The 18,379-nt window shown below is 45.2% G+C and overlaps 1 protein-coding gene across 1 annotated transcript in view; it reads right to left on the bottom strand.

Annotated features, from left to right (window-relative positions):
• Positions 1 to 6,902: 6,902 nt before the first annotated feature.
• LOC142588458 (microtubule-associated protein 1 light chain 3 alpha-like) overlaps positions 6,903 to 18,379 on the bottom strand; it is a 30,542-nt gene continuing 19,065 nt past the window's right edge. The window contains exons 3-5 of the mRNA XM_075700217.1: positions 11,768 to 11,823; positions 10,762 to 10,868; positions 6,903 to 7,409 (exon numbers count right to left, since the gene is read on the bottom strand). Coding sequence (XP_075556332.1) covers positions 7,247 to 7,409; positions 10,762 to 10,868; positions 11,768 to 11,823 — 326 coding nt within the window. The 3' untranslated portion in view covers positions 6,903 to 7,246. The remainder of the gene's footprint in view (positions 7,410 to 10,761; positions 10,869 to 11,767; positions 11,824 to 18,379) is intronic.

The raw sequence follows: 18,379 nt of genomic DNA on the forward strand, positions 1-18,379 counted from the left end.
CTAGTCTGTCAAATGTTTTTCTTGTTTAAAATGTAAATACTGTAATCAACCTTGTACGCCTAGTTCCTCCCAAGTTCATCTCTACGACCTTCAACCCCTTCAACTGGTGGCAGCGGCGAGATCGTCCGACAACTCTTACAGCCAATGTTGAAACGGTGCAGTCCCTCAGTCCACGCCAGTAGGCCCCAGTCCTGGCCCGACGCGCCCAAGAGTGCCCAGCTGTACCTTGAACCACCTCTCATGCTCCCAAGTCACTTTGTCCTCCACTTCTTTGACAGCTTGCTTCGATGCCGGTGGCTCCGATGATGATGACGGCGGGGTTCCCATAGCATGTACTCCCATAATGATTTTCTCCTAGATGCATTAATTGATGTTAAAGAAGAGTAATAATTTTGATGCTAAATTTATTTTGCACTGCTGTCTTCTTTAACTCATACAGAATACTAGAAACCACTGAGCCCATCAATCCCTGTGTAAGCAGCTGCATCTTTCCCCGAGGTAGCATGAAGAAGGAAGTTCCGTAGTTGTGATCTCATCAACTAACTTTCTGCATGGGACTCCGAGTTGTCCGTAGAAGTTTGCAAGAAAGCATTCCAGGGTGAAAATTCAGCCTTTACGGTTAGCAGAAATAGTGGGCCTCCTAATCAAAACATGGCTCCAGGGCCCACGCGCTCTTGGGTAGCCTAACCACAGTTCAGTTTTAATTCCAAATGGCAACTTTTGAAAGCACCACAAATTAGTTATGTGTATGTGTGTGCGATGTGACAATGGTATAGTTTTTGCAGCCATGATTTAGGCAAAAGAAGTCTTTTAGAACTTTGGTTACTGGAAATATATATTCAATAGAACATTTTGAATGCCCCTTTGCCGCCTTTTAAGCTTACAATTCCGTCCAAGTCTTACCGTGTTCTCCCTCTCTGTACTGTTTGCTTTATTTGAAAATAAGGTCTACTACATTTAGTCATGCTCTCAAAAAGAGCTGAGTGGTCCCTGTACCCATTTTATAAACATTTGAATTACCATTTTACCAAGACAATCTTTAATTCTTGGTGCATTGATAATTCAGATTTCTAAATTCTCTGCAAAGAAGTTGCATTTACTAAGGACCCATTCTATTAGTCATATTCATAGCTATCATATTGAATCACATTTCTAGTTATGAAATAAACTATTTTTTTATTGCTCTCTTGAGCATAGATGAGCAATTATGCAAAGTTGTGTCTGTGTAGAGAGGAGAAACAGCCTTTCCGCATTCTGTTTTATCTTCCTTAAAATGCCTTCTCCACACACTTGCACTCAGTTATGCTGCTGTTAGTGCTCTATGCAATCGTTAAGAGTGCAGTTTACCTAAGGTGATTGTGGTGTTTATTGGCTATATTCGGCCATGAAAATAGTATATGTGGTTTTTGCATATGGATATCTGCATTTTCAAATCAGTGCAAGTCTACTGGCACATAAAATGCATGTGCAGTGGAACATACTCATAGCTTGTGGGACAACGGAAATAGAATTGTACATTTAAAATTGCATTATGTCAGGTGGACATGCTGAAGTGCACTGCTATAGCTGGCATGCATGGTATAGTGTGCTAATACTGATCCACTAGTATCATAACACAGCGGTCCTTTCTGACTCTGAAAATGTAGCACTATTTACAGGCATGGTGCTCGAACACTGAGAATGGCTGAACAAAATGAGTGGACTGCAATGTGTTATGTGCACTTAGTGTGTGCTTAGGCTGAACTGCTTCACTTGTTTAAGCTGTATCTTAAATTCTTAGAAATAAGAGGGCATAATGTAAAGTCGCTTGTTCTGCATATGCGTAGCAGCAGATGTCATACTTTGTGTAAATACCTCCAATAATGTTTCATTAGCAACTTTGGCACATGAAAGTTGGTTATTGCTGGCGCCATTTGATCACTAGAAATGCATATACTTGCATGAGCTTAGGCGAAAACTGTTGTCTTGCAATTTACAAGGAGAGGGAGAACAATAAATGGAGCAGTCGACGCAGAAGGGGATCGAGCCATCCTTTTTCTTGACAAGAACAGCAGGCGATAACAACGAACTGCAGGGCTGCTGAATGATGCCACGCTGAAGCATGTCTTTCACTTGTTTGGCGATCACATGACACTCAGCAGGGGATACACTTCGTAAAGCAATGAAGGGGGCTAGTTGGTAAACGTTCATGGTTATATTGCGCTCAGTTTTACACAGATGATATTAAGGAAGGACAGGACGTGGACGGACGTAGCGCAATATTGCGCTACGTCCGTCCACGTCCTGTCCTTCGTTAATATTGTCTGTGTAAAACTGAGCGCAATATAACCATGAAGGGGATACACTGTAAGGGCACTGTCGCAGAGGCACTTGGGAGCCAGTGTCAATCGGATGGAGAACAGTGTGCGTTTGGCCTAATGACGATTTCTGCCAATCAAACGAGCCACAGAACTGGTGTAGAAGTGCGAGAAGTTTTTACGGTGCGCCTCTGCAAGTTCGTCGTAGGTGGCGAAGCCACACATATTTAAAGGTGGGTGATCAGGTGTACCAGTAAAAGGTGTCAGGGCACGAAGTTGCAAGTTGTCTGCGTTGTCAAGGCAGAAGATGGAGGATAAGTTTGCTGCCTGAATTGTGCCTATACACTCTCCACTAAGTAAGGTTGAGGGAACTGGCAACAGATTCGTAACAAACAAGAATGTAGCATTATTGGGTACGTCGAGAATGGCAAAGGGCAATGCAAGATTCCTGTGGTGTTGAACGGTCTCGGAGGGTGTAAATACAACTATGGAATCACCAGCACAGGACATGGGGACAAGGGCTGTGGTGCTACTGGGTGGTAGGTTCGTATCGTCGGCGACAAGCAACTTTGTCAACATAGGTTCAGACGACACGGAACACAACACACAGAATGCCACCTCGGCACAAGCAAAGTCAATAACAGCATGATGGTGAGAGAGAAAATCCCAACCGAGGATGACGTCATGCGAACGGGCCGGTAGTACAAGAAACTCAATGGAATACACAACATCTTGAATGACGATGTAGGCTGTAGAGGAGGCTGACGGCTGAATATGGTGTGCACTGGTGGTACGAAGGGACAATCCCTATGATGTCGTGGTAACCTTCCTGAGCAAGTGGCAAATTTTTGCATCTATCACTGAAACGGCAGCACCAGTGTCCACAAGGGCAAGGGTACGAAAGCCATCCACAAAAACTTTGATGTGGTTTGCTGGAGAAATTCAAGGACTTTAATTTTTTTACCACAACACAGTTCGTGCCCCAGGAACTGTGGCGTCTAGTTTTCCGCTTCAGAAGGGCAGGGTTGACGGCGCATAGGTGACAAAGAGCGATGTCAGGGTGACGGGGATCGGCGGCTAGCTGAGGGCAGGCATTCAGGCGAAGAGTATTGTTGTAGCCATGCCGTGCCGTTAAAGCATCTAGGATTGTATGCACATGGGCACATGGCATCAGTTTGAAAAGGCAGGTGACAGCAACAGAAGCGTGCCACATGTCCTGCATAACCACAAAAATAGCATATAGGGTGAGTGTCCGCAGTGCGCCATGGATTTGAAAACATTGGGACTGGTCGGCTTAACAGAACTGGTGGTGGCCGAATGAGTGCCGAGGTCGAAGAATAGGTTGGTTGATGGGGCAACCTGAGAGTGACGACTTAATAATATGATGGAGGCGCATACTCCAGAGGTGATGGACGAGCGAAAGGCAAAGTGTCAGTGATGTCTTCCTGTGTCACTTGTTGTACTACTGGGGCCAGATATTATGCCTGTGCTGTTGGAGAGCTGTTGGTTGACCTCAAGAAGGAATTGCTTGATCTGAATCAACAGTGCATTCTGGTTGCCCAGAGTCAGGGTGCGATCGAGTCGTTCTGGTCCAGAGAGCATCAACTTTGAGCGCGTTGCTTGCGAAATTTGTCGAAACTCTGGCACAAGCTGACAACATCTCCAACGGTTCTTGGGTCTTTGGCCAATAACATTTGAAATGCGTCATCCGCTCTTCCTGTGACGATGTGCTTGATCTTATCTAACTCATGTGTCGACGGGTTTAGACGCTTGCCCAAGTCAACGATGTCTTCATTGTAACTGGTGAAGTTCTCACCGGGTTGTTGAGCACGTTCACGAATTCGCTGTTCTGCACGGAGCTTGCGTGCCGCAGAGCTACTGAAGTTTTCTGAAAAAGTTGTCTTGAACGATGCTCAGTTATTAATCTCATCTTTGTGATTTCGGAACCAGAGACTCGCGACGCTGGTCAAGTAAAATATTACATTGGTCAGCCTAGTCGAATCCTCCCGTTCGTTGACTGTGCTCACCCTCTGGTAAGTTGCCAACCTGTCCTCGAGGTCTTGGTTGTCAGTTCTGCTGAATATCGGTGGGTGACGCTGAGGCAGCATGCCGGGACAGATGGTGGCTTGAGTCTGAGAGCCTTGTGTGGTGGTTTCTTCCGGCATCGCTGAGGCTGGAGGTAATGTGTGGCTTCGTAGTTCCAGGTTAATAGACTGGGAGATTACCCCGTACCTTTCACCAAACTGTAAGGGGGTTTACTTACAAGCAGGGCTATGCAATAACAGCCTTGGTCCAAGAGTGTCGGTTACTGTCTCGCGCTCTCCATGCTGCCAGAATTTGTCGTCTCCTCTCAATAGTTCCCGACTCTCTTCCCCTCTAAAGAGAAGTGAAAGTGAATGGAAAGCCAGCTTGCGGCAAGTAGGAGCCAAACTTACATCCCTTGCATTATGCGTGCAAAGCTCTACCGTTGAGCTACCACAGCAGCTGTCTTAGCTAACATGTGGCTTGGCATTCCAACAGGTGTCAGCAAAAGTGTCAGTAAAGGTGTAGCACGTTTCCTGCATCCCGATACTTCACAATTTGCTGCAGTTTGATAAAGTGACGGGGTGCTGTTGGCTTTGCACATTCCTTTCCAATGTGTCGGGATAGGCTGCTGTGGGACCCTTGAAGATGGGTAGCCTTTCCAGATCTTCAGTCAAAGATACTGCCATGTCTGACTAGCATGGTGCAACAAATGCAGCTTGTGTGAGCAGTTAAAGTTACATGCTTCTGTTATCTGGAGTTCTGTAAAAGCTAACTGTGCAGTTATGTCAAATTCCAATGGCAGATTCACAGCAGGCAACGCACTCCGCTGTTTTGGTGTCTGCTTTCAGCGTTGAACAATCCCTCAAAGTTTGTGACTGTTTCTGCAAGCACTGTTGCCAAAGCAAGGAGGTGAAGGAATGTGTGCTACACCGGTTTTTGAGTTGCCAAGGGTCTAGAATTTCCAGTACACTATGCCACTTTTGGCAACACAATTTCATATGCTTCACAAGGCAATCTTGACTGGACAGGTACTGTTTGGATCGCACCGCTGGTACGATCTGTTGGGAACTCGGCGCTGACGCCCGTGGTTGTACCTGGGTCGCAAGCCCCAAGGGTAGCGTTGGCCTGGCGGCCTGGGGTACAACTGGAAGCATCCGAAGGTCCCGGCAAAGCATGAGTCGACTGGTAACAACAAAACAACTTGTTTATTTTAACATCGCAAAGAGTTGGCGGTCAGGTTGACCGAAGTAGAGAGACGGGAGAGCACTTTACTCAACAGAAGAAATCGGAGCCCTCCTTTTTGGCGTCCGGGGCAGCTGTTTTTATACTCTCGCAGTTGAGGGCAAGAAGGAACCCCTCAAAAGACGAGCACGTGAATGTACAATGGGCTAATGGTGACGCACACTGTCGGAGCGATGCCGTAGCACCATGTTGAGCACGATCTCGTAGCACCCTGTCGTAGCGCTGCCGTAGCACCATGTCGAGCACGATCTCGTAGCACCCTATTGTAGCGCTGCCGTAGCACCATGTCGAGCACGATCTCGTAGCACCCTGTTGTAGCGCTGCCGGTCGGGCACAATGACTGTAATGAGCGGATGATCCCTGCTTTCGCATCGCCTGGTTCTGGCACAATGACTGGAATGCGAGGGTGATCCTTTGCGGTCGCATCGCCGCAGTCGCGCCTGGAAACACCTGCCGATGAGCGTTGCGGCGACGACGATCGGGCCAAAATGTCTGCCGCCCCGCCGCAGTCGCGCCGGCAAAACCACGTGTCGCAGGCGAAACGCAACAGTACTCTTAAAGGGGTAGTGACATGATATTTTTAACTATTCATTTCTTGCAATAAATGCATCTCCTAGACATCTAAATAAGCCCCAAAAATAGCTACCAGTTTTGGGACACTGTTATTAACTTAATATGATGGCAGTTTTACAGCCAGTTTTGGCTTCATTTCGAGGAGAATACTGTGTCATGATGTTACGGCACAGTATGTGGGAGCAGAACATTGCGATGCTTTGACGCTCTCTCCGACTTGCGCGGTCGTTGACTGTGCTGCTACATTAGCCCTCACAACAAGTAGCGGCATTCGAGACGACCGAGCCAGCCGGATGAAGTGTCAAAACGTTGTCACGTCATGATACAGTATCCTCCTGGAAAACGAAACTGGCTGTAGGAAAGCTATTATGTTGAATTGTTTACGGTGCTGTGAAGCTTGCCACTATTTTATACGGTTTGGAGGTATAATGTCTTCACACAATGCAAAAGAATGACTAGTCGAAAATACCATGTCAGTGCCCCTTTAATCTGCTATTGAACATGTATGGTTGGCCCTCCCGGTTTGCTTATATGAAAAGAACAGAAATATTTGTTCAAGTGCATGTGCTTTTGGAGTTCCCCATTGAACTGCAGAGATTGCAGGCACTAATTGTTGTGCAAAACTGAGAGATGATGAAATAAGAGCCCAGCACATTTTGTTGTAGGCTCGTTACTCTTTTGCGCAATAACTCGCTGTGTGTGGTAAGTGTTGGCCTTTCTTGAGTTAACTAAGTGGCAGCATACATTTAAAAAAAAGTTAGTAAGGCAAAGATTATAAGATTTCTTTATTTGCTGTATGCATGCATCAAGTAAAACACAGGGTGATGAAGGGCTGTGGTGAAACATTCAAAAGGCAAAATGGCTGTTGTACTTGTTATCTGAATGTGAGATTCTGCAAGCAGGAAATGTGAAGTGTCTCCTCGCTTGGCTCCACTGGCAAAGGTTCAAACAGGTGCAGATAGTCGTACTATGCAAGGCGTACCTGTTACCAGATTTCGCAAAGTAGCATGGAGCAGGTTGATAATGTTGGTGAGGTCTGTAAATAAGCTTAAATGACTTGAACGATGAGTATGGGCAAAAAATGCATGTAATAATCCGCGGTCCTTCTTCTAAAGGCCAAACATTTCTTGGGAGGCATATGTGATGTATAGGAAGCCATCTTCGTCATGGAACTCTGCGTAAACGTCAGCCAGGGTCTTGGACAGGTTGGCCATACTTCTGTTGTTGACGAGCAGGTAGAATGATTGGCAGGCACTGATTTGCAGTCTGTTTCTGGGGGAAGAAAACAATTTTTGTTCCTAGTGACACATGCTTTCTTGTGAAATAGTACAGAGCCCAAGATAAAAAAGAATTGCAGTAGCATATGCATGGTTTGCTCAAAACTGGACAGCTTTAGAAAATGTGCTGTATGAACTGGACTTAAATTGTGCTGTACTAGGCACCTTCTCTTACATCGATAAAAAACAATTACAAAATCAGGCCTATATAAAGTGGCGATTAAAAAACATTTAGCTGAGCTTGTTAAGCTCACCACACTAACCTGTCCTCAGCAGCAGCGGAGCAGAATGTGTTCACTGGGTTGACCTGCAGCACCTGGCTGTATTGAACAGCAGTGAAATGTGGAACTAGTGAACAAGTGTTTGCATTACTTTATATTAGTATTATGCTCCTTCCCACCTTTACGTTTCCAAATGTAAAAGAAGCTAAGTAGAAGATACAACATACCAAACAATATCCATTTCATTAAGCTGTATTTGAAGGCTGCATTTGCTTTGAAGTCCACTTGTCCATGGTGATGCAGAGCCACTGACACATGCAACTAGGTTTAGCATGTTTATTGTTGCAATGTATTCGTTTTTGCACATAAACATTGTCGCAGAGGTAAGGTTAAAGAAAACAAGTGCTTTCATACTGCAGGATCTTGATTTCTTTTTGTTCTGAGCTACGAGAGCAGCTGAGGTTCTGTAGCGAATCCATAGTGAAGCGAACTAATCTTTGACTGGTGTTGCCGTGCTCCTCTGAGCAGGCTACTGTTGCTCTTACACCATTGGCCCACTCATTGCTAATAGAGCAACTGGTGCAGCGCAGAAACAGACGAAGGACAGACAGGCACAAGCACTTGTGTCTGTTTTATTTGTCCATTCCTCTGTAGTAGTAACTTCAATATGGATTACCAACTAAGCCATTTTTTTAAGTCATTGGTAAACATTCCACACATGAATCTCTGTATTCGTGCTTAGTGCCTCAGCGTAGCTGGCGACTAAAACTCGACTAAAATGCTCTGTGGACATGGGAGTTTCTAGTTGCGGCAGTATTAACCATCTATCTCAGACCCATGCTTGAGTCCCTTCTAGCTATACTTGGAGTAGCCAGCAACAGCATCAGCTTGCAGCTCATGTGACATCACTAATGCAGTATCTTAAACATTAGCAGGGTTGCCTGCCTGTTGATGCTAGCAGCAGGAACATATCATGTAGTTGTGTGCTTCATGTTACAAGAAAAAAACAGAAACAAACTGGAGGAATGACATGAACGAAGGTACGAAGGCACTAATTACCAATTATTTTATTTATAGAGAAAAGAGTCTTTCATGCTACATGATCATAAGTGGGTGATGTCAGTGGCTTCTTGAATGTTACAAGTCAATGGGGACTTCGTGAAGAATTTGTGAAGGTGGAAAAAAGAAAAGAAAAGGAAAGCAGCACAGTGCCTTCTCAAATAATGGCAGAGGACATCAGCTGACCAACAAAGTGTGTGTCTTGGATAGCTTACAAGCACACAACTTTTTGCAAACTGTACCATGACACGTGTGAGCAGTATCAACAGAAAGCTTACATGTGCTTTGACTTGTTATCATAAGCACTTGCCAGATCTTCAAATGCTCATGAAGCTTCTGGCACATTCAATTATCACCACATATAAAACATGCTCATGGCCATACATAAAACAGTCAATAGTATAAGCTACCTTTGGTTGGCAGATGACATTCTTCTATTCAGCAACACTACAGACGAGTTACAACAAATGATTGAGGACCTTAACTGATAGAGTGTAAGAGTGGTGTTAAAGATTAATATACAGAAGAGAAAGATATCAATATCAATAGCCGAGCAAGGGAACAAGCGTTCAGGGTCGTCAGTCAGCCTCTAGAGTCTGTGAAGGAGTGCGTTTACCTAGGTCAATTAATCACAGGGAACCCTGATCATGAGAAGGAAATTCACAGAAGAATAAAAATGGGTTGGAGTGCATGGCATTGTCAGCTCCGGACTGGAAGCTTACCATTATCATTGAAAAGGAAGGTGTATGATCAGTGCATTTTACCGGTGCTGGCATATGGGGCAGAGACTTAGAGACTGACAAAGAAGCTTGAGAACAAGTTAAGGGTTGCGCAAAGAGCGATGGAATGGAAAATGCTAGGCATAACTTTAAGAGACAGAAAGAGAGCGGTTTGGATCGGAGAACAGACGGGTATAGCCGATATTCTAATTGACATTAAGAGAAAAAAATGGAGCTGGGCAGGTCATGTAATGCGCAGGTTAGATAATCGTTGTACCATTAGGGTTACGGAATGGATACCAAGAGAAGGGAAGCGCTGTCGAGGACGGCAGAAGACTACGTGGGGCGATGAAATTAGGAAATTCACGGGCGCTAGTCGGAATCGGTTGGCGCAAGACAGGGATAATTGGACATCGCAGGGAGAGGCCTTCGTCCTGCAGTGGACATAAAATTGCTGTTGATGATGAGTATATGCTATTGTACCTTCATTTGTGTTGTCCCATCCTTTCTTCTCTGCTAAAAGTGGTGCAATACAACTACGAATGTGCACCTACTAGCCATATTTATTGCATTTCTGAACACATTATGTAGTCTTAGTCCCTAGGTTGCTGTGTGCGCATGCATGCATGCATGCATGTGTGTGGAGCTGGCTGTGAGTTTTACATATTACACTAGTGCACAAAAGTTCTCTCACCCCACTCCACACAGTTCATCAGCAGGCCTTGTTTTGTGTGCATTGGTTTCATTTGGGTGTTTTAAGGTTTCCATGGTACACCTGGTTTATGAAAAACAGCCCTGCAACGTATTTATCACCTGCAGTCCAACCTGCCGTGGTGGCTTAGTGGCTATGGTGTGTGCTGCCAAGCATGAGGTCACATGTTTGATTCTTGTCCGCAGCGGCTGCACTTCGATATGGACGAAATGCAAGAACGCTTTTGTGCCATGCATTGAAGTATCCGAGGTGATCAGAGTTAACTCAGTCTTTGTCATTATGACATGGCTCATGATCAGATTGTGGCTTTGGCACTTGAAACCCCTGAACTTATTTTTTTTATTTAAGTACCTCCAGTCCTGGAATTATGCTCCATCATGGACCACACTCCAAAACTTTTGGTACGCAGCTGTTCTTCCATTTAATCCCCTCCCTATTGGAATTCAGGTTTGGTAGCTGAATTCAAAACCCTTGACCTAGCATTCAGAAGCACATTTTTCATATCTTCTGAGCTACCATTGCAGGTACACACTAGAAAGCTGGGAACTCTTGAACAATGCAGTATGTCAGCAACTGAGCTGTACTGAACTGTAACTGAACATTTGTGCAGTGTTGACATTGTGCAGTGGAGCTTACCTCACGATGGACACGAACTGGGACATGGTAAGCTCCTCAGGAACCAGGAACTTTGTCTTGTCTAGAAGTGGAAGGTTCCTTTCTTTGGCATAGCGTTCCACAATCACCTGCACAGAATACCATGCCACGGTTTACAAGTAGTCTCTTCAGACGACTCGAATAGGTTTCGCAACTGCAGTGGGCACAGCAATGCACTCTGCAGTCTCGCCAATTTTCAGAAGAATATTCTTGTGCTTGGTTTCTTGATACTAAGCTACATCAAGGTTATGCTGATTATGTTGTTGATGCCAGTTGTTACAGCCAAACATTGTTATGTAGCATGCAACACAAAAAAGCCTTCGTTATAACCAACATTCATTATAAGTGCTTGTTTGTTACACGTATATACTGGTCTGAAACGTTTTAGACTTCCGTTGTTGCAGTAGTGAACAAAAAGATATGTTTTGCATTTGGGTCGTCTGAGCTAAATTGCTCAGAATGTTGTTGCTAGCCTAGAACGCTAATCTCTTGAACACGCATTGTCATCTCACCTTATTCGCCCTTCATAGCCCACCCACTGTGCACAGAATGTGTATATTCCAAGAATGTACGATAAAGAAAACTAATATCAACCAGTAATGAAAATACATGCCTGCTGGTGACAGAAATATTAATTATAGGATGGGAGGTTAGCCAAGCAAAAGCTTTGGCATATATATTACTGCCACTTTAAAATATAACAAGAAATCAGAAGACAAGAGAAGAAAGAAAGAAAAATGCACATGCATCCACTCATACAAGAACTCTAAGGGGCAGCGGTGAGCACCATGAAATGAACAAAGTGGACAAGTGGAGCTTTATGGCACTGTCAGTTAACAAAATGTTATCCGTCTCTGTCCCTTTGGCTGCACCAGAAGGATGGATAACATTTTGTTCATTAGGTTATTTGTTAGTATTTAGCATTGTCATCATCTTCCAAAAATGTGGTAAACATACTACTAATAATAAATGGTAGTGTACAACTTACCGGTATCTTAGATGGGAACCGTTGCCTGATGCCAGCAACTTCCTCTCTCCTTGACCCTGTAAAAGCAAAAATAAGTGAAAATTTTATTGCCAGAAATAAGCTATTCGTCATTCTAGTTCAAGGCTTGGCCATATGTATTGTCATTTCAGAATGTCACACCTTCATGCAATAGCTACAGCTTCTGCTTTCAAAACATGCACAAGGTGTGTGGGAAAAAAACCTTCTGCAAGGTATGTGGGTGCGCTCAACCTAGCATCAGCAATTTGATGCACCGCGCGAGCATGATTCCCAACAGGGTGTTTCGATGAAGAGTTAAGAAATGCTTGATTACAATACAGTTGAAGCAAATAAGTGATTTGTTTGATAGCACACTAGTTAGTGTTAGTCCCATATTCCTCTACTTTACTCTAAGTTAGCACTTTCGTTTTTGCCAAAGCGAACGAAATAAGCCCAGCTGCGCCAGTTAGTATTGCATTAATGCATTATTGCGTTACTGCCATTAGAGCAGCCCATGTGACGAGTCCAGGTGAATTGCATGGAACAAATTTTGTAACAAGGACCAGTCTTGATATGCACCGCAGTGCTACTTACTTTTTTTTTTTTTAACAAATGGAACATTCCAGTGCATTTTCTGTCACTCTTAGAGATGTGTATTGCTAGACTGGTGTCATCCTCAGAATTAGCTTCAGGTGGATATACCTTGAAGACTCACGGGCTACAAATCAATTCATAAATTGCAACATGTGTCGCAAAGCAATTGCCTTAAAAGTTGATTAGTGAAAATTTTGTAACTTGTTAGTAATGCATTTAGATTTTTTGTGCGAATAATGTCTGCCTCTTAAAGTAATCGCGAGCTAAATGAGATTTGCACTGCATGCCACAGGCAATTAAAATTCTGGTAACTCTAAAATGAAGTATAGTGTGTGTTTTAGCGAAAGCAATCTCTCATTAAAAGAAAAATAGCAGGATTCAAGGTAAAATGAAAATTTTCTGAGCAAGCTGCACAGCAGTGGTAGACAACAAATTAATGCGATAGTTACCAATTAAATTGGCAGAACATTATTAATTACTTTTTCTTGACAACTTCACGGGGCATGTTTTGCTGAATTGTAGTCAGCTTATGCTCAAAGTCAATACATTTTGTTATAGAAACCCTGCATCTTGCTACAGCTTCCCGCATTTTTGACTATGTCTCACGAACGTCGACCACACGCTGCATCAACGCCTTACCACAGTGATAATCTGCGAGACCGGCCGTACAGTAAGCGCAGGCGCACGAAGCACTCTCCAGTGCGAGCGTCGATCGCCACAGATAGCAACGCCGCGAAGCTTCTGCTTTGGAAGGAATATGCGTCGTCCTGAAGGAAACATTGTGGCATATGCGCGACGCTTGCGCTGGGAGAGTGCTGTGTGCTCCAGCGCTCACTCTACTGCCCGTGTCTGCACTCGGTGCTAGCGCGATACAGTTAGATGTGTGGCAAGCTGTAGTCAAATGTGCCTAAAGATGCATTGCCGTTACAGTTAACAATTTTGCGTACTGTACCCTTCCAACGAAGCGCACAACCTTATCACTGCAGAAGTACCTAAATGCATTCCCGCACACGCCCGCCGTCTGGTTTACCTGTAGAAGAGCTCGTACATAGCAACACGAGGACATGTTTATGAACGTTGCGATAACGTGTGGCCAGTAGACGAGACTATCTATATATGCATGCACTCTAACGCAGCTTGTTTTGCTGGCGGGAACAATTCAGCCGACAAGCGGCGGCATTCTTTTCGCACGCTTTTCTTTATTGGCTTCTTCGGTTCGAGTGCTCGGAAACATATCCGATTACAGCCCGAGATTTCCTGCCCTCACCTCGAGCTTGCATTATGCATTGCATGTTAAATTGTACGCATCTCAGCGAGCCGTCAAAATTTGAGCGCATTGGGTACGGTATAATTTTTTTTTTTCTTAAACGTTGCAGTTGAACCGTGCGGCAGTCTATAAGCACTAACAGGTGACGAAAAGAAATGTGCTCTGCGTGGTTGATGTTCGAGGCATACAAATATGCTTTCGCTTTCGTATGTGCGCCTCGGCGGTCACACCGAGATAGCTTCTGCAGGCGCTCACGAGTTCGTGCTATTTTTATCGCGCGAGTGAAATTACGGGCACAATGCAACGGCGACGTCCTCGATGCACCATTGGGTGCCAGAGCGTGCAGAGCAACGAGTCCAGCATGGCGCATACGTGGTTTCGGAATGTGTCGGAGCAGACGACGCAGCGGTAGCCTCAATGGTCGCCATCGCTGCGAGGGGCTTGGAGGCAGCGATTTCAAATTGAATTTTCGGGTTAACGTGTGCACTGAGAGCCCAATGTTTTTCTGTGCGTAACCATACTGGCCCCTCTACTTACAATGATAAACTGAGAATCAACCGCCGTGGTGGCTTATTGGCTATGGTGTGGCGCTGCTAAGCACATGTCGCGGGATAAAATTCCGGCCGCGGTGGCCGAATTGCGATGAGGGCGAAATGGCAAGAACGCCCGTGTACCGTGCATTAGGTGCACATTAAAGAACCCCAGATGGTCAACATTAATCCGGAGTCCTCTACTACGGCATACTTCATAGTCAGATCGTGGTTTTGGCACGTAAAACCTCAGAATTTAATTAAAACTGTTGCGTAAGGCGACGAAGGGACTTTAGCGAGAGAGCAACACACGACACCCGGACGCAATGCGTGATATGGTGATTGATGATGAGTTTGTTTACGTGCTGGCGGGTTGTCTTCAATGATAATTAAACCTTTATTGTCCCCCCAGAGAGAGAGAGAAAAAGAAGAAACCAATTTGGCTTCATGAGTTTGTCATATGCCGCACGCTGGCACTGCGCACGTAAGTGTTAAGGCTAAACCCCATTAGCGCGATTTTCTGCGCGACAGGGACGAGCGACGGGTTCGCGCGACGGATCAGGCCGTCGCTTGAACAGATCGCTAGGTCTTGTCGCGCGATCGCTCGGTTTTGCAAATCTAGAATTCGTCGCTCGTCTCCCGGAAGTGCTATGAGCGACTAGCCAATAGCGCAAAGCCGGAACTGGATGTACATAACTCCAGTACTTCCGATTGTCGCACGGAACGAGCAAACGATTGAATTTTTATAGGTGCAAGGATAAGAACCTACTGCAAGACTTTCAGAAATATTTTATGCTGCTTTTTACAGTAAAATACATCAACTTAAGTTAATAAAGCACGCGTCACGCTAGTTTCGGCGCCTATATTGCTGCCCTCATACCGGCAACTGGGGAGACGTCGCTCGAAGTCATCGCTCGCATGGGGTGCAACTTGTAGGCGACGAGCGAACGCGACAGCCATCTCCATCGCGTCGCCTGTCGCTGTCGCGTGCAAGATCGCTTGCATGGGGTTTATACTTTTAAGTGGGAGGGTCAGGACATCGAAGGGTCTCCCTTTGGATCCGGGCATGGACCCGATAGCTATTTCGTTAAATCGAAAACACCAAAAAGGCTCATGCGAATAACATAATGTTTATTCATAAGAGAGAGCGAGAGAGAAAAGAAAACGAAGACAAGAGAGAGAGAGATACCTGCGTGCTCATTTATCGCAGACGGCGTGTTTGTTGAGCGTACTTCCAACCTTGTGCTCTTCGTTGCTTCGAGGTTTTAGACACGTTGTGTAGGCTTTATGAATATGTGTCGGGGAATCGGAAGGACCAATTGAAATCATAGCACATAGAATCAGAAGCACTTTTATTTAACCGAAAATTTTGTAAAATTTTGTAAAAGTAAAATTTGTGTAGTGACAAAAGCACGACAGAGAATGAGCTAGAGACCCGCTGGACTCGTACACCACTCCATGAGACGCGTAAACATCAATTGTTACGGTTGTATCCAACTTAGCTGGATACAACCGTAACAAGCTGAGCAGTTGAATGCATTGGTGTGACCGAAGATGCGTTGGAAACTGAGATGATTATGCAGACGTCTAGATGTGCGGGAGGGACGAACGAGTGGTAAGGTAGACGGGCGTACATTATGCATGATTTTGTGCAGAAGACAAAGTAATGCTATATTCCTGCGTGATTCCAAAGATGAAAGCGACAACGACAGCTTGATGTTAGTTACGCTCGAAAATGGGCTATAATACCTGGCAATGAAACGTGCAGCGCGGTTTTAGATCGACTCGAGAAGATGGATTAGATATGCCTGATGAGGTGAACATATAGAAGCTGCGAATTTGAGCTGGGGTTGCACTAATGTTTGGTAGGCTATCTTTCTGGTGACCTACAAAATAACTGCGTCGTATAGCCTGGCAAGGGAACAAGAGTTCAAGATCGCCAGTCAGCCTCTATAGAGTATGTGAAAGAGTGCGTTTACCTAGGTCAGTTACTCACAGGAGACTCCTGGTCATGAGAAGGAAACTTACCTAAGAATAAAAATGGGCCGGAGTGCATACGGCAGACATTGCCAGACCCTGACTGGAAGCTTACCACTACCATTAAAAAGAAAGGTGTACAATCACTGCATTCTGCCGGTGCTAACATATGGAGCAGAAACTTGGAGACTGACGAAGAAGCTCGGGAACAAGTTAAGGATCGCGCAAAGAGCGATGGAACGAAGAATGTTAGGCGTATAACGGTAAGAGACGGGAAGACAGCGGTGTGGATCAGAGAGCAAACGGGGATAGTCGATATTCTAATTGACATTAAGAGAAAAGAATTGTAGCTGGGCGGAGGTTCATGTTAAACCACACAATACGTGCGCATATTTCTGCTTATAGTAGCCGACGTATTATGTTTAGCTCGCGGCGCAAGTGATGCGATGTGGCGTAAGGTTGTGGCTGGTGGACGCAGAAACGTGATGCTCCGCGCGCACGGTGGTGACTAGGTTTAGATCTATTACGCCTTTCATGTAATAAATACGTAATGCTTTACGACGTAGAAGGAAGAGACTTGATTTACTTCTGAATACACGACGCGTAACCTAATATCTTTCTTTATATCGTATGCGCTACCTTTTTGGTCGGGGATGCTAGCAGCGAGAGGTCTCTCTAGCATTGCAGCCTCCTCTGTGTGAAACGGGACCTTTAGCTTGTCCATATAAACGTGTAACAGTAGGGCTGGTAGAGACATCTTGTGACGCTTTGTGCAATGACAAAGCATTAGAAATGTCTGTTGCATGGGCGTTTATCGTCGAAGGAAAATGAAAGGACGGACTGCATGTTGACGAGTATACGCCTTTGCTGACACTTTACGCCGAAAGGTTCCGAACAGTGTTGTTTACGACTGCAATAATAGCTGTCTTCTCTGTTGATATTTTGTGCTACAAGATGGCATTACCGACGCAGTTGTTCTCGTAAACGTGTCAGGTAACCCGGTATTCCGTAAACTGCAACACGTTTTACGGGCGCACTTAGCGTATACGCGGGATCGCGTGGCTCGCATGTGAGTTCGATATATTATTGCAGGGACCGCAGTGAACACCTGCGTGCATGCATGACATCCAATCGGAGCACACGAAACTGACAGATGCAGTTGTAGTTTCGAGAATATAGGGCATTTCCGCTTGCGGCACGCAGTCGGCAATGCACATTTGCAGCCTCAAATACAGTATGCGCGACCAACGTCGCACGCCTTGAACGATTTGTATACCTGCTGTTGCCACATGTTTGCCGAGGAACTTAATCACGGAAACCGCACCCCGCGAACGCGTTACTTCGACAGATACGTGCAGCTGGTCACAAAAAGCTTACGGGACACAGCATTCGTGCAAAAAAGCTAAATTCCAGCGAATTCTGGGTAGACACTCTCAAATGTTCAATCTGCAGCATACACATTTCTACGCGGTGATCCATTAAATTTGGCGCGCCATACCTTAACAGAGCAGGAATTCGCACTTTTGATGGAATCCGTGTCCCGTAAACAGTTGGGCCCGGCAGTACGAGTCCATTAATTGTATGAAGGAATGCAGTATTAGTTCCCGTAGGTGCATTTTGAATATTCGGTAGTAATAGAAACGCCATGGAAGACTTAATTCTGAATAACCACTCTAAGGCACGGCTTTATGCCGGCTGTTTTCGTAACAAAACGTGGGCCATTTCGTCACTTATCATGCAGCTTGACGTCATGTCTGTCGTTGACGTGAGTCGCCACGACATATAGTGGCTGCCACCATAGCCACGCTACTGAAGACTGCGTGCTCATGTTGCCAGCGTTCACCTTTCCATGTAGCGGACAAATTCATCGCCCTGTTTAACAAGGCAAACAGTTTTATAACTGCGCAAACAAACGACCGCAGAGAGAGAGCACACAATGACAGGCGCACGAGGGTGCGCCTGTCCTTCTGTGCTCTTTCTATCTCTCTGTGGTCGTTTGTTTGCGCAGTTATAAAACTGTTTGCTAACATGCACCAACTCGCCCAATAAGAAGTTATTCTAAGCTACGTTTAACAAGGCGTTTGGCTATGGCTACTCCACAGATGTGACCATGTGACGCCGCGTGCATGTGACCCGGAATAAACCGGAAAAAAAGAGAAAGAAACATAGATGTGAAAGAAAAACTGCGCACCGATTTGTCGCCACAGTTCCGTTTCTGCTACGGCTTTTGCGGAATCGTACATTTTT

Source organism: Dermacentor variabilis, chromosome 7, assembly GCF_050947875.1.
Source record: "Dermacentor variabilis isolate Ectoservices chromosome 7, ASM5094787v1, whole genome shotgun sequence".
NCBI lineage: Eukaryota > Metazoa > Arthropoda > Arachnida > Ixodida > Ixodidae > Dermacentor > Dermacentor variabilis.